Genomic DNA, 16,778 nt, shown 5'->3' on the forward strand with positions numbered 1-16,778 from the left:
CTGGTTTTCCAAGACTACCCTTTCAGGTTCCGTGCACTGCCCCTTCTCCTTGTCCCTTAAAGTTTAGGTTTGCTGGCAAAGCTCTGGGGGAAGGCACTATCTTCTGTGCTCCCCCTTGTGCAGTTTGGGTGTGCCAGGTGTTCTGTGTCGGAACCTCACTTATGCACATGTCCAATGTAGAAACTAAACTGTCGTTTTTTTGTTTTGTTTTAAATGGCTGCACCTGCTGCACATGGAAATTCCCAGGCCAGAGACTGAATCCGAGCTGCAGCTGTGACTTATGTCACAGATGTGGCAATGCCAGATCTTTTGACCCCTGCTCCAGGCCAGGGATGGAACCCGCACCTCTGCAGTGACCCTAGCCATTGCAATCAGGTTCTTAACCCACTGCACCACAGCGGGAACTCCTGACCTGTCATTCTTGAGTAATATGTACTTCCCCCTCCCTCTAATTTAAACCTAATCCAATCACAAGTATCATTGTATTAGGGTTTGCCTGTGAGGGACAAACTAGACTACCAATGACCTGCCAGCTTTTTCTAATTCTGGCAGCTAAGGGATGGGGGCAGCAACTAAGGGGTACAATCAATTGTTCAATCAATCACAAGGGCTCCTATTAGTACAATCAATCACAAGGGCTACAATTGGCAAAATCCTTGCTCACCCTTAAAATCCTACCTTCAATAATGGTGTCTGTTGTGATCAAATAACCTTAACTTCAGCAAGGGCAGTAGATAAATATCACTTGGAAGAAGGGACACTGGATCTATCTCAACCTCCCAGGACACTTGGAGCTTTATCAGAGAGATTATGAAATAAAAGAGAGATTCTAGGGGCCTAGAGCTACCTGTGCCACTAGTTAGCTGGGTCATCTTAGATGGTGTATATAAGTCTGTTTCACATGCCTACTTAGCCTTGAGTTACCTTTTCAGATTCTAGTTTCCCAATCTGGAAAACATGGAAGTAAATAAATCTAAGTTTTTCATAGATCTAATTCTGTTAATAAAAGCCAAGTCTTTTAAGAAATCCTATGACCATGGTGTATAAATGTATCATAAATTACTACAAGTAATTAAACTACTATAAGTTAACACAAATTTGTCACAGAAAATTTAGAAAAAAAGTTTTGTTTGTTTTTTTTTAACTTAACAAGGATTAAAATAAAATGACCCATAAAGGACAATACTGTTCTGAGCAGTAGCAACTATGGATAAAGCTCAAAGATAAACAAAGCAGCTCATGGAGAACAGACTGGTGATTGCCAAGGGGGATGAGGAGGGAGTGGGATGGACTGGGAATTTTGGGTTAATAGATGCAAACCATTGCCTTTGGAATGGATAAGCAATGAGATCCTGCTGCATAGCACTGGGAACTATATCTAGTCACTTGTGATGGAGCATGATAATGTGAGAAAAAAGAATGTGTGCATATATGTGTGACTGGGTCACTGTGCTATACAGTAGAAAATTGATGGAACACTGTAATCCAGCTATAATGGAAAAAATAATTATTAAAAAAAAAAGAAATCAGCCTAAGGACTTAAGGAAGTCCTGACATAAGCGAAGTACCTGGGCAGGTGTGTGGTGAGGAGGGGGCACCTAACTACAAAGGCAACCTTTTTTTTTTTTTTTTTTTTTTTAAACATTATGTCTTCTTTCTTTCCAGGTATATTTCACTGAAAGGCTATTCAGACCGTCCTGTGTATTATTTTACTGCCAGATTTAAATTTTATCTCTTTAGCAAAAAACAAATGAAACAAATTAAATAGCATGTGTCTTTCAATGCAGTTAATCAATCCCTTGTTATCTATTAAAATAGAAAAACTGGCAGTAATGGCAGTGTGATGTAATGGGTGTGCTTGGATATAGCTTGCTGTGTCTTTGACCATTTAACTCGGGATAATTTCCTAGAAGTAGATAGTATGAGAGCCTTTTAAAGAATTTTTGAAAAAGTTAAACAACTCTTCAGAAAATTCCTATCTGTTTACATGCTGAGCAGCACTGTAGGTGTGGCACTGCATGGTATCTTTGATATGTCTCTACCTGTACACCAGGAACAAACCCAAGTTCTCTGTGAGGTGTTACCTGGGCAGGAACAGATGCATCTTCTTAACTTTGAAGTTACCACTGAAAGCACCAAAGTTGCTGCCAAAACTGCCACCAAAATTGGAAGAATTATCCTGACAACTGTTCTTTGATCTACTTCTAAATAAAGAAACAAATAATAATCTATAAGCTGGAAGAAAATTTACCAGAAAATAAAGGAAAATATATAGATGGGTGGGTAGAGTATGTTTGCTGTTTTTAAAACTCTCCATGTTCTGGATGAGAGGCAGATTTCATATCAATGAAAAGGGTTTTCCTAATGAAAAGACCCATGAAAGATAAGGACCATCAACCCTGTCTTGACCAGAGTGTTTTTCATGAGTGTAAATAATACCTCCCAGTCGCAATGTCTCTACTGTGGAAAACCTGCAAAAGCTGTGATGTTACCCAATTTGGGGCAGAGTGGGGATGAGAGTCAGGAGAGAAAAAGTCTGAAAATTTGAGAGGCAATGAGTCTTCACTGCATTTTAAGCTTCTATTGTTTTATATTGTAACCAAGAGAATTAACACACTTTTCACAAAGGAATAATTATGACGGCAAACTACCCTCACCCTAGTGTTTTCTTAGGGGATAAAGGAAGGGTGCAGTGTATCCTGGGCTTCAAGAATACAGGATCCTAGAGGAGTAGAGGTAAAAAGTGCAGAGGAAATGAGAAGAGCTGAGTAGGAGCCACGTCTCCCATGAAGTCAAGTTGACCGCTCAAGAATAAGGGTAACCAACTGACTTAGAAAGTCCACTTTATGAGTACATATTCCACGACTCTGTGAATACTGGACTAGAAATAGTTTAAATAATGAGTTTTTGGCAGTTAGCTATCAATAGAAGTTAAAAATTAGCTGAGTCAGGCATACATTTAGCATTTCAAATATCCTTTGATGTTTCCAGAGAGCACACTTTCCCAGCATCTAGCAGGGCCCCAATTCTAACCTTCTACTGTGCCCATATAGCCTAAACTCCCCAAATCTAGACTCTGAGGCACATATTAGGCACAGTGGGAAGCAGAAGTTGAAGATGCTCAGCCCACAGAATCACAAAACATGTAGGCTCCCTCTTCATTTCTGAAGCCCTACAACCCTAAAAAGGAAATCTTCTGGGAGTAATTTTTTCCTTCTCCAATGTGGGACTTTTATGTGGTTTAAGGAAGGAGGTTGCCTACTATCTTGACCAGAAGTATCCCTGTAGATAGTATGTTCAGAAATTTTATTCAAAGATATTCTCAAAATGCCACTCTAATTTTTCTGTTTGATGTTGACAATCTCTATAGCTAAACCCCAAACCCACTATCCAACCCTACTTGGAACTTACCTACATGCAGTGTTTGGATGGTCAGTAAAGTATAGTTGCTGGAAGAAATATTGCACAAATATTCCCCACTGTCTGAAAGACTAAGATCCTTCAAAGTCAAAGAGAAGTTATGCCGGTTTATCAGTTCTTTGTTCCATGAAAGTCGGGGTTCGTTGACAACTGTTTTTTGTGAGGAGTTCAGAAAGTAAGCCAGGACAGAAGATGTCTCACTTCCCACTTTGGACCAAGTGACTACAAAGTCTTGTGTTGGAAGGAAAAAACTGTTTTCAGGTTCACATGAGAGTAAAACATTTTCACTTTGCATTTTACGAAAGCCATCTAACAGGACAGAAAAGTAAACATCAATGAGAACAAAATTTTCAAATGAATTATCCAAATTACACTTAGAAATCTTTGAAGATACCTTTTGGAAACAATGAGATATTTGTGCTGTGGGGTTTCTTAGAGCTTTAGTACCAGTATTTTAAAGCCCCACCAAGGTTAAGTTTAGGCTTCAAGGAGGCCTCAGCCTGGGCCAGCAAGGGGAGTGACACACGTGATTTTTAACTCCTACACCCTGACAGTGATCACTCAAAAATGTTGCTACCAGTTACCAGCCTTTTGAACTCAGTGTTCTTCTGTTGACCTCTTGAATGCCGGTGTTCCCCAGGGATGCCTTCTTGTCACTATCCACTCCCTAGTACTCTCTGCTGCTTTCATGCGCTCAATCACTGCTTAATCTTTCTTTCTGGACAAAGTCTCTTCTGCACAGAAGGAGTATATTTCCACCTGTGTGCAAGTAATACCCACTGGACTGAGCTCTTAAACCAGGGACTCTACTGGGTATTCTCAGCTTGCCTCTCCAAAACTAGCTCCATCTTGTCCTTCCTGTTCATGGTTCTGTCAGCTGACCTCTATAGAATGCCTTGAATTATTCTCCCTGGCTCCAGACTCACCTACTTTGTAGTCCAGCTGCGATTGAGTGATGCCAAAGAAAGCCATCTGAAATCCAACTCCCATTCTCTCTGATGCTTCATATCCTTATTTACCTCCATACTACCTCCAGGGTCTGCTTAAGCTCCTTTGCAGGATGAAGGTATTTTATCTGGTGTTTGCCTTCCTCTCCAGGCTTAGCTCTTGACACTTTAGTTTCACCCCTAATCACTTATACTTCCACAAATCCAGGCAACATTTACTCCTCTATGCTTTTGCATATTGTATGGTTTTTACCTGGAATGCCTATGTTCTACTGCAATTTCCTACTACTCTTTTAAAATTCTGCCCTTACTCAACTTTCTTAGGCACATGTTCTGTAACAACCTGATTCATACCCAACCACAGTGAACAGAACCAATCACTCCTTTTGTATGCTACCTTGCTGGTTTAGTTTTATTTTTGCATATTTGTACTAGATGCTGTGCATCCAGAAGTGACTAAGAGTCTACATTCTTAAATTCATGGTCCAGAAGTAACAAAGGTTGGCACATAGGAGATCCTCAACAAGACAAAATAGCATAGACCCTAAGAAACTATTGGAACTTCAGGATACTCAATTCTGAATAAACACAAGAAAATATGATTTTCCATAGAAAATATTCACAATTTGATGAGAACATTTTCAAACCCTTCCCATGTTGCCACTGCTACCTGGCTGATGAAAAATGAACACTGGCTGCCCATGCCACTGAAATCATGTAAAGGTGGTGAATCACTCATAATTTTAGTGTCTTCCTGGTGAGCATTTTGAGAACTTTAAACTCAGGGGTGGAGGCAGGACCAAGATGGCAGAGTAGGAAGCCCCCCCCCCCCCTCCAAGCTCACCTCCTCCCACAAACACACCTACGTACAGACCTACAACTACATATAGAATAACTCTGAGAATAACCTCAAAGCCACCAGAACGGCTCATCTATAACTAAGGATATAAAGAAAAAAAAAAACACGCCAAAGTGGAGAGGAGGGTAAGAGAAGTGATCTAGTCAGGGTCCAAACCCATGAGGGAGACCCTGGATAGCACAAACTCAGAAATTTTCCCTAAGGAGCAAGGGCTTTGAGCACCCCAGCCCTGTGGTCTGGTACCAAGAAGACAAGCCCCCTAAACTAGTTTTGAAAAACAATAGGGCTTAGAATTAGGAGAATCAGAAATCTGTAGGAAACCAAGACTCCACTCTTAAAGGGAATGTATACAAATTTGCTCACTCCCAGTTCCAGTGCAGAGGAAGCAGATTGAAAAATGCCTGATTCTCTAGCCAGCCTTCCAAGATCACCCCAGCATGCCTTCCAGCCTGTACTAGGCTCTGGCTCCAACCCTATGCCTACCAAGGCAGTAGCTTTCACATGTCCCAGGAAAAGCCCTGGCTTATGCCCCAGGCTCCAGCTCTAGTTCCCCCCTAGCACCAGCCTGGGCCTACCAATGCAATCCCCCCAACAAGCCCCAGAAAAAGCCCTGGCCTATGCTGGGTTTGGCTCTACACCCCACCCCTGCCAAGGCACCAGCCCCAGGAACACCCTGGGAGAAGCCCAAGGCCATGTCAGGCTCTGACTTTTGCTCATCCAACCCACACCCCAGCTCCAGTCAACCCCTGACAAGGCAATGGTCCTGCTATCCCCCATATAAGGTCCCTCCCTATGCTTGCTTCACCTAAGTTCTTCCACCAAAGCCACTAGTCACACAGAAACTGCATTGGGACACTCTCACACAAGGACACACCTTCAAGACTGGGATAGGTAACTGTTTTGCATAATTTAATAAACACAGAGAGCTAAACAAATTGAGAAGAAGAGTAATATGTTCCAAGTGAAAGAACAACCATAACAAAATGGAGATAAGTAATTTACTTGATAAAGGGGTCAAAGTGATGGTCATAAAAATGCACATCCAACTCAAGAAAAGAATAGAGGAACACAGTGAGAACTTCAACCAAAAAACTAGAAAATATAAAAAAGACCATTAAGACCTGAAGAATACAGTAACTTAAATGAAAATTACTCTAGAGGAAATCAACAGTAGATTAGGTAATACATAAGAATGCGTAAGTTATCTGGAAGACGTAATAGTGGAAATCAACCAATCGGAACAACAACAAAAAATATATTATAAAAATGAGTATAGTTTAAGAGGACTTTCATGACAACATCAAGCATACTAACATTCACATTATAAGGATTCCACAAAGAGAACAGAGAGAAAATGGGGAAGAAAACATATTTGATAAGATAATGGCTGAAAAATTCCCTAATCTGAAGAAGGAAACAGATACTAAGGTCTATTAATCTCAGATTCTCAGACAAGATGAACCCAAAGAGATCCATAGGTAAGATGGCTAAAGTTAAATTAAATAAATTTTTAAGGCAGCAAGAATAAAACAAAGTTATATACAAGAGAGCCCTTATAAGACCATCAGCCAATTTTTTTCAGCAGAAACTGAAATCTAGAAAAGAGTGGTATGATATATTTTAAATGTGGAAAGGAAAAAACCTACAATCTAGGATACTCTACCTAGTAAGATTATCATTTAGGACTGTAGAAGAAATAAAGACCTTCCTAGATAAGCAAATGGTCTTGAATGATACATTAGACCTATGGACTTAATAGATAACTGGAGAGCATGCTATACAAAAACAAAATCAGAATGTACATTGTTTTCAAGTACACGTGGAACATTCCGGGATAGATCACGTGCTAGGCTAAAAAAGAAGTGTCAACTAATTTAAGACTTAAATCATATCAAGCATCTTTTCTGACCACAATGGTATGAGCCTAGAAATCAATTACAGGAAGAAAACTGAAAATAATAAAAACATGTGGAGGCTAAGCAATATGCTACTAAAAATCCAAAGTTTCTGTGAAGAAATCAGAGGAAATTAAAAAAAAACTTAAGATGAATGAAAATAGAAACACAATGTTCCAAAATTTATGGTGCACAGCATAAACAATTCTAAGAAGGAAGTTCATCATGATACAGGCCTACCTCAAGAAACAAGAAAAATTTCAAATCACATGACTTTCCACCCATAGGATACAGAAAAAGAAGAATAAATAAAGCCCAAAGCTAGTAGAAGAAGGAAATAATAAAGATAAGAATGGAAATAAAGGAAATACAGACCAAAAAAAAAAGAAAAAGAAAGAAAAATCAATAAAGTTAAGAGCTGTTTCTTTGAAAAGATAAACAAAACTGAAAAATCTTTAGCCAGATTCATCAAGAAAAATAGGTCTTAAATAAAATTAGAAATGAAAGAGAAGTTACAAGCAATTTCACAGAAAAACAACCGTAAGAGAATGCTCTTAACAGTTACACACCAACAAATTGGACAACCTGGAATAAGTGTATAAATGCCTAGAAACTTAAAATCTTCCAGGACTATTTCAGAAAGAAAAAGAAAATCTGGATAGACTGATTTCCAGTAATGAAATTGAATCAGTAAAAAACAAACAAACAAACAAAAAACAAACCCAATAAACAAAAATCCAGTACCAGATGGCTTCACAGGAGAATTCCACCAAATATTTAAAGAATAGTTAATACGTATCCTTCTCAAACTATTTCAAAAAATTGAAAAGAACACATCCAAATACATTCTATAAGGCCAATATTACCTTGATACCAAACCAAATAAAGACACTTTAAGCAAAGAAAATTACTGGCCAACATCCCCAATGAACACAGATTCAAAAATACTCAACAAAATATTATAAACTGAATTAATTCAACAACACATAAAAGGATTGTATGTTATCAAGTGTGAATTATCCCCCAATCAATCTGATATACCACCTTAATAAAGCAAAGGCTAAAAATCACATCATCTTAAAAGATGCAGAAAATTGATTCAATATCAATTTATGATAAAAACTCTCAACAACGTTTGTTTGGAGAGAACATACATTAACATAAAAAGGGCCCTATATGACAAACCCACAAGTAATATCATACTCAAGGGTGAAAAGCTGAAAGCTTTTCCTCTGAGATCAGGAACAAGACAAGATGCTCACTTTTGCCAGTTCTACTTAACGTAGGATTGGAAGTCCTAGTTATAGCAATCAGACAAGAAAAATAAAAGGCAACCCAAATCAGAAGGGATGTCAAACTGTCACTATTTGCAGATGACATGATACAATATATAGGAAACTGTAAAATATCACCAAAAACTATTAGAACTAATAAATGAATTCAGTAAATTTGCAGGATACAAAGTTAATATACAAAAATTGGTTGTGTTTCCGTACATTAAGAAAAAACTATCAGGTAGAGAAATTAAGAATACAACTCCATCTATGATCAAATAAAAAAGTAAAATATGTAGGAATAAACCTAACAAGAAGATGAAAGATCTATAATCTGAAAACTATAAGACACTGAAGAAAGAAACTGAAAATAATACAAATAAATGGAAAGATATTCTATGTTCATGGATGGTAAAAATTAACATTGTTAAATGCCCATACTACTCAAAGCAATCCCTATCAAAATACACATAGCATTTTGCACAGAACTAGGACAAATAATTATGAAATTTCTTTGGAAACACAAATGATCCAAATAGCCAAAACAATCTTAAGAAAGACCAAAGCTGGAGTTACTGTGTTTCCTTCTAACTATACTGCAAAGCTATATTAACCAAAACGTATGGTATTGTTACAAATCAGACAGATCAACAGAACAGAATACAGCACCTAGAAATAAACGTATGTACATATGGCCAATTAATCTGTGACAAAGGAAACAAGAATATACAATGGAGAAAAGACAGTCTCTTTAAAATAATTAGTATTGAGAAAGCTAGACAGCAACATGTAAGAATAAAACAGGAATTTTTTTCATACCATATACAAAAATAAATTCAAAACAGATTAGACTTAACTGTAAGACATGAAACCATAAAATTCCTGGAAGAAAACATAGGTAGTAAGCTCTTCAGCATCAGTCTTAACCATATTTTTTTTTGATGTGTCTTTTTAGGCAAGGACAACAAAACAAAAATAAATAAATGAGACCTAATCATATTTAAAAACTTTTGCACAGGGAAGGAACCCATTAAAAAACCCTAAAAGGTAACCTAAAGAATGGGAGAAGATATTTACCAATGATATACCTGGTAAAAGTTTAATATTCAAAACATTTAAAGAACTCATATAACTCAATGTCAAAAAACAACCTGATGTAAAAATGGACAGAGGACCGAAACAGATTTTTCCAAAGGAAACAGACAGATGGGTAACAGGCACATGAAAAGATACTCAGCATCACTAATCATCATGGAAATGCAAATCAAAGCCACAATGAGATACCACCTCACACCTGTGAGAATCACTGTTATCAAAAAGACAAAAAATAACAAGTGTTGGTGAGGATGTGGAGAAAAGAGAACACTTGTGCACTGCTGGTGGGAATGTAAATTGGTGTAGGCACTATGGAGAACATGATGGATGTTCCTCAAAAAATTAAAAATAGAATTACCATAAAATTCCACCCTTGGGTATTTATCTGAAGAAAACAAACACACTAATTCAAAAAGATATAGACACCTCAGTGTTTATGGCACACAGCACCATCATTTACAACACCAAGATGGAGGCAACCACATGCCCACTAACAGAAGAATGAATAAAGAAGATACAAGTCACACACACATACATAATGGCATATTACTCAGCTATAAAAAAGAATGAAATATTGCTATTTATGACAAGATGGATGGCCTTGGATTGTACTATGATTAGAAAAATAAGTGGACAGAGGAAAAAGATACTTAATATTTTTATTATGTGGAATCTAAAAAATAACAACAAACAAATATAATGAAACCAACAGATCAACAGACATAGAGAACAAACTAGTGGTTACCAGAGGGAAGAGGGATGGGGGTGGGTGGGAGTGAAATAGGTAAAGGAGATTAAGAGATACAAACTATCAGATGTTCAACATCATTAATTATTAGAGAAATGCTACTCAAAACTACAATGAGTTATCACCTCACACCAGTCAGAATGGCCATCATTGAAAAGTCTACAAATAATAAATGCTGAAGAGGGTGTGGAGAAAAGGGAGCCCTCCTACATTGTTTGTGGGAATGTAAACTGGTATAGCTACTGTGGAAAACAGTATGGAGGTTCCTTAAAAAACTAAAAACAGAGTTACCATATATACAACAATCCCACTCCTGAGCATTTATCCGGACAAAACTATAATTCAAAGATAGCATGCATCCCAATGTTCATAACAGCACTATTTGCAATAGCCACGATATGGAAGGAACCTAAATATCCATGGACAGATGAATGGATAAAGAAGAATGGGGTGTGTGTGTGTGGGGGGGGGGGGTGTTTGTAAGTCTTAAGTTTTACCAGCACCTAATATCTTCATCTTAAGAAATTCTACCAATAGGATAGCTTAATGGTATACACACACACACACCCCACACACAGAAGGGAATATTACTAAGCCATAAAAAATAATGAAATAATGCCATTTGCAGCAGCATGGATGGACTGAATCACTTTGCTATATACCAGAAACTAATACATTGTAAATCAACTACACATCAACAATTTTAAAAAAGAGATACAATCATCAGTTACAAAATAAGTCCCAGAGATGTAATGTCCAGCACAAAAAATATAATCAATATTTATAATAACTTTGTACAGTTATAAAAATATCTACTATGCTGTGTGTCTATAAAACTATCTACTATGTTTTATACCTGAAACTAATATAGTAAGTCAACCATACTTCAATAAATTTAAATTAAAAAAAAAAAAAACTCAGGGGAAGAGAAGGCCAAAAAGGATAGCCAACCTCCCTTTTTCCCAATACCATGGAGATTTACAGAAAAAAAAAAATGTGCTTTGCTTCTAATGAAATATAAAATAATAATTTTCCTCAGAATTGGAAAAATGGTATCAAATTAATTTTCTTCCCCTCAAGCTTTTCTTAAATAATGGGTTATAGATGGATTGATCAGAGTTTGGGGTTTGTTCAAATAAATGAGAGGAACAAGTGTTAAAAACTGCTCATGCTATGATAGAGGTGTTGATAAAGATTTATGGAGGAAGTTCTCTTGTGTTGCATCAGGTTAAGAATCTAGTGTTGTCACAGTTGTGGCACAGGTTGCAATTGTGGTGGGTTCTATCCTTGGCTTGGAAACTTCCCCATGCTGAAGGTGTATCCCACACCCACCACCCGCAAAAAAAAAAAAAAAAAAAATTAATGAGCTAATACTACCTAATACACAAAGAGACTAAACAGAAGCAATGCTAATTTTCTTAGTTGAACAATTGGCAAGAATCAGAGGTTGTGGCTGCTAGTAGACATGCATTCTTTCCTTCCTCTATGATCTTCTACAGTGCAATGCAGTAGAAAATCCTGTGTAGAGGTTAAACTGTGAAGAAATACAGAAATATTCAGGATATATTTGCTACTTTCTATTTCAAAATTGTTTGTCTTCAACTCATAAACTCCTGGCAAGGTAAGAATTAATTCCATTTTATCAATGAGGAACCAATGCTCAGAAGTATAGTGATTGCTTGAGGTAACACAGCCAGTAATATTGGACCTGGGACTCCAGTCATGGTTGGTCTTCTAATGGCTACAAATGCATTTCCTTTCTTTTGTGTTCCTTTCTTTCACTGTAAATCAATGTCCATTCCCTCCCACCTAACAGCACATGTACATTTACAGAGAAAGCCATGTGGAGCCTACCTTTCATTGTCCATTTCCCTCTCCATGTTTGTTTCAGCAATGTATTTTCAATAGCACATTGATAAGATGAATTTGATCTTGTAATATTTACTCCACTGTTAATACAAAAGGCACCTAAAGATTCAACTTCTTCCACACTGTTTTCAGAGATAGGTGTATCATCCACTTTCCATGTGATAATTGGATAAGGATAAACACTTAACACATTGCATATTAAGAAGCTGTTTGTGTTTTTCTTTTCATACTTCATCACAGGTGTGACAAAAGCTATGGGGGAGAAAGAAGGGCATATGAGGAGCTGTCATTGGCTTCTTTTTAGGCCATCTGTGCAGAACTGATAGGGATGGAGTAGGCACAGGTAGTTTAAATCCCAATAAAGGACCAGAGGTAACAAGGGAAATCTAGGGGACTTTGGGAGATCACTGTAAGTTAATAAATTGCTCAAAAAAAGCCATCGGAACAAGGCAGGCATGCTAGTGGAAGTGTGAGAATTGCCTCAGGTCATTGGGTGGGGGATGAGGCCTACATTCAGATTCAGACCAAGGGCAGGAGTTTGAGAACCACCCTTCTGCCAATATGAATACACATCTTACTGGATACCAAGGATGACCTAGTTACTCCCAACCCCCACTCCCGGTGGATGATAAAACTGTAGCCCACCAGACCCTCGGGCAGAGCTTCCTTGCCTGCCCACTTGCATCTCTCATAAGTGTCCTATCCTAATAAATCTATTTCTTGCCTATCACTTTGTCTCTTGCTGAATTCCTTCTGCATAGAGACTTGAAGAACCTGAACCTCAGTGAGTCCAGACACAGGGTGAGTGATTTTAATTTAAAAATGTGGTTTCAAGTCCTAATCGGGGTTTAGGCTGTGTTGAAGTCCCGGCATGTGGGTTCAAGTCCCAGTCTGTGTTCTGGCTAGGTTCAGGCCATTAGTGCTGTCAGTTTCATTCCGTGAAGTGAAAAGCTAAGCTTTGTGAGCAAAACTTGGCAGTTTCTGAAAGGAAAAACATAACAAACCTCTGTAGAACCTGAAGATATAGTGTGGTTATATACAAGGGAAAAAAAGAGCACGACATAGCAACTAGTGAGCTCAATTCTCTGGAAAAAATTCAGGAAAAAAATCTCATGGCCTCACTGAGCAGCCAAAATGTGAGTGTCGAAGTTGATAAACTAGAGCTCATGCAGTACTTTGTACGCCTCAGAGCCCCTTTTGACTCTGTTTACACATAATTCTTAGATTTCTGAAGCAGCCAAATGGAATGGGGGAGAAGGAACAAGTCCCAAATGAAACAACTCATTAGAAAATGTCCCTTCCCCAATAAATAAATGAATAAAGTTAATATCGACAGGAGGAAGGCATGTAACATTTATTTCATTTAAAGAAATAGAAAAATGTAATTTAAATCTATAATTCAATATTTTAAGCTATCCTATTGGCAGAAAGTCTTAAGACTGATGATATTAGGTGCTGATAAGACTTAAGGGCAGAATGGATACTCTTATGCTGCTGGTAGAAGTGACATACTAAAATCTTTCTTCTGATACTTTTATTTCTAAAGTATTTCCCAGAATTAAATGTCCCAATATTAAATATAAGGATGTTCATCACAACATTTGTTTTTGTCAAGTACAGCACTGGAAATACCTGAATATCTGTCATTGGAGGAATGGATGTATCGATTATAGCATGTCTATACTATGATACTATGCACTAAAATAATGAGGTAGATTTGTACATATTGACTTGGAAGGCAAGCCAGAGAATATTAAATTAAGCAGAAGGCATTTCAGAAAACATGGAATGATACCACTATCATATTTTATATGAACTTATATGCACACTTACCTCCCACTTTTAGTACCACTTTGTTTATTTTTTTTCTAGATGATGTCCCCACATAGCATACATAAATTCCTTCATCCTGAAGGCTTAATCTTCTGAAAGATAGGGAGGCATTCCCATTGTGAATTTGACCATGGAAGAGAGATGTCCTGTTTATGAATTTGGGATCTTGCTTTTCCAACTGGTCACTCTCTTTGTAGTATGAGTACAGGTAGTAGTTATCTTGATTCTTCCAGTGAATTACAATATCAGGTCCACTCTCAAAGGAACAAGGGAGAATTACGTCTTCATCAAGTCTTCCAATGACTACTTGCTCACTCATAGTACTAAGAGGACTGAAGGAAGCTAAAAAGAATGTATCTGAAAGCAAGTGCAGTTATGCAAAGAATTAATGATGGGCACTTACCAAGGATTATATCGGGACCACCTAGAAGAACTATCCCTGGTCAGTAGCCTGATCATTAACAGACCACATCATTCATCAAAAACCCTTGCTAGTCTAATTATTAGAGACAAATCATGAAGTTCTGTGTTTGAGTCTCTGCATTTTTAACTGAGTATCTGTTTGATTCAATGTAACTATGAGAAATGACAACAGTATAAAGTATAGAAACACTAGTTTGCTCTGTACTTGATCAATAGTTTCAGTTCTCCTCTGATCCTGGCCTGCTACAGTTGCTGGAAATTATGTAAATTATACAAATTAAGGATTCCTGTTGATTTTTACACCATGAACACATTTGCTTTTAATTCTTACTACAACAATAGCAAATTACTGTACCCAGCCAGCTAGAGCCAGCAGGCCCCAAAAGAGTAAAACAAACTTAGCTTTGTTGGGTTAGGAAACATTTGGAGCATGTAGAAGACAATGTTGCATTCAGGAATCTGTTGGGAACATGCAGACATTAGTCTCAAGAAAGGGAGCAATGGGCAGGAGGAGTCCCAAAGGGAAATGAAATGACTTTTATTTTGGCTTTGAGACAACTCTCAGGATATCCTGAGTTAATCAAAATATTGTTAAAGAATATTATTCTGGATATAAATGTAGAAGTCTAATCCTCTTAATATAAATATAGCTATATATTTTACTGTGAACCCCAGAGGCGGTTTTAGAATTTTGTGAGATGATGGAGGATAAAGTAAGAAAAAGAATGTACATATATATGTATAACTGGGTCACTTTGCTACACAGCAGCAATTGACAGAACACTGCAAATCAACTATAATGAAAAATTTAAAAAGAAAAAAAGCAAATGGATTCGTCAAAATCAAGGTTTTTGCAGAGAAATTATACTTACCCATTTCATAATCATTAAAAGGCCGTATTCAGCTTTTTTGACCAATTCACAAAACATGCTAAGTAGATTCCACGCCCTATCTGTGAATTCTATGATATTCATGGGAGGAAGGACCTTATCTTATGGACAATGGAGTAAACTCCTTGACTTTGGCCAAGGAGAACCAAGTGCTCATGCATCCCTGCCACAAGGCCTTTTTCCCCTGCCTACTCCACTAGGGCTCTTTCCACTCTGCCATGTCCCACTCACTCCCTCAGAGAAATTTAGTCTATTTCTATACAATGGGCCAGAAGAATGTGGTATTAAGCTGAAAGACATGGAAAGGTGGGAAGGAAAAGGAGTGGTTTTCTTGACCTCACTAATTGCTCTCCTAAACACCTCTAATGTTTCACTGGATAATTAAAAGTCCCTGCTATAGGACCTAGCAAAGCTGATAAAGCATTTTGTCAAGCTTACATTTAAAAAACCAATCAATCAATCAAACTTGCTTTTCTACTAATTTTCTATCTGGTAGCAGATAGCAAGTTAGAAAGAGCCTGAATCAGAATAGCTGGCATAAAACATGATTTTTTTAAAAAATTACTTTATTGAAGTATAGCTGATTTACAATATTGTGCAAATTTCTGCTATATAGCAAAGTAATTCAGTTATACATATATATACATTCTTTTTCATATTCTTTTCCATTATAGTGTATCACAGGATATTGAATATAGTTCCCTGTGCTATACGGTAGGACCTTATCCATTCTATATGCAATAGTTTGCATCTGCTAATCCCAAACTCCCAATCCTTCCCTCCCCCATGCTCTCTCCACCTTGGCAACCACAAGTCTGTTCTCTGTGTCTGTGAGTCTATTTCTGTTTGGTAAATAAGTTTATTTGTGAAGACATGATTTTTATTCCTCACGCAAACTTCCAGTCTGTTTCCTGTGTCTAATTAATTATCTTTTAGAAAAGTTGACAATGCTATGGCTACAGAGGAAACAACCCCCTTGGATTATGTGCTCATGTTTGTATCTAATGATACAAATAACTAACACTTGGGTGTATTATAAAGGAACTTACCTTGAGATCCACATAGAGATGGTATAAGAGTGAAGAAGAAAGACAGTACTGCCTGTGCCTTCATGTTTTGTTGAGGTCATATTAGTTACACTATCAAAAGAAGTAAAATATGTACATTACAGATTTTAAGTGCAAACAGGAATTGGAAGACAAAGTATTTGCCCATAGGAGATTCATTAAATTAGCTATTGTACATCTACACAAATAATTCTTTTGCAACCATTAAAGACAATGCTATAAAAGATGGTTCAATGGGTTGGAAAGAAGTTCTTAATTATATAGGAGGAAAACCAGATTCTAATGAAACATTTAGTGGCACAGTCCCTTTTTAAAAGCACACACTTCTAAGTGTCCATCAACAGATGAGTGGATATATATATACACACACAATATACATACACACACACATACAATGGAATACTACCCAGCCATAAAAAAGAATGAAATTTTGCTAATTTGCAGAAATATGGTTGGAC

The 16,778-nt window shown here is 37.2% G+C and overlaps 1 protein-coding gene across 49 annotated transcripts in view; it reads right to left on the minus strand.

The window, feature by feature from the left end:
• Window positions 1-16,778, minus strand: part of HHLA2 (HHLA2 member of B7 family) — a 140,132-nt gene that overhangs the window by 4,741 nt on the left and 118,613 nt on the right. For 11 of the 49 annotated variants that reach the window (XM_005670246.4, XM_084991470.1, XM_084991471.1 and 8 more), the window contains 5 exons: window positions 16,303-16,392; window positions 13,941-14,297; window positions 12,093-12,359; window positions 3,412-3,729; window positions 2,085-2,204 (listed from right to left, as the gene is read on the minus strand). In XM_005670246.4, the coding sequence (XP_005670303.1) occupies window positions 2,085-2,204; window positions 3,412-3,729; window positions 12,093-12,359; window positions 13,941-14,297; window positions 16,303-16,366 (1,126 nt within the window). In that variant the 5' untranslated portion in view covers window positions 16,367-16,392. Of the gene's footprint in view, window positions 1-2,084; window positions 2,205-3,411; window positions 3,730-12,092; window positions 12,360-13,940; window positions 14,823-16,302; window positions 16,393-16,778 lie in introns of all 49 variants that reach the window. The other 38 variants (XM_084991477.1, XM_084991478.1, XM_084991481.1 and 35 more) reach the window with 13 other exon arrangements.

This window comes from Sus scrofa, chromosome 13 (genome assembly GCF_054392235.1).
Source record: "Sus scrofa isolate SSC_HxYL_T2T_F1_AM1 chromosome 13, Sscrofa_HxYL_maternal_Yorkshire_Landrace_v2.0, whole genome shotgun sequence".
Classification (NCBI taxonomy): Eukaryota; Metazoa; Chordata; class Mammalia; order Artiodactyla; family Suidae; genus Sus; species Sus scrofa.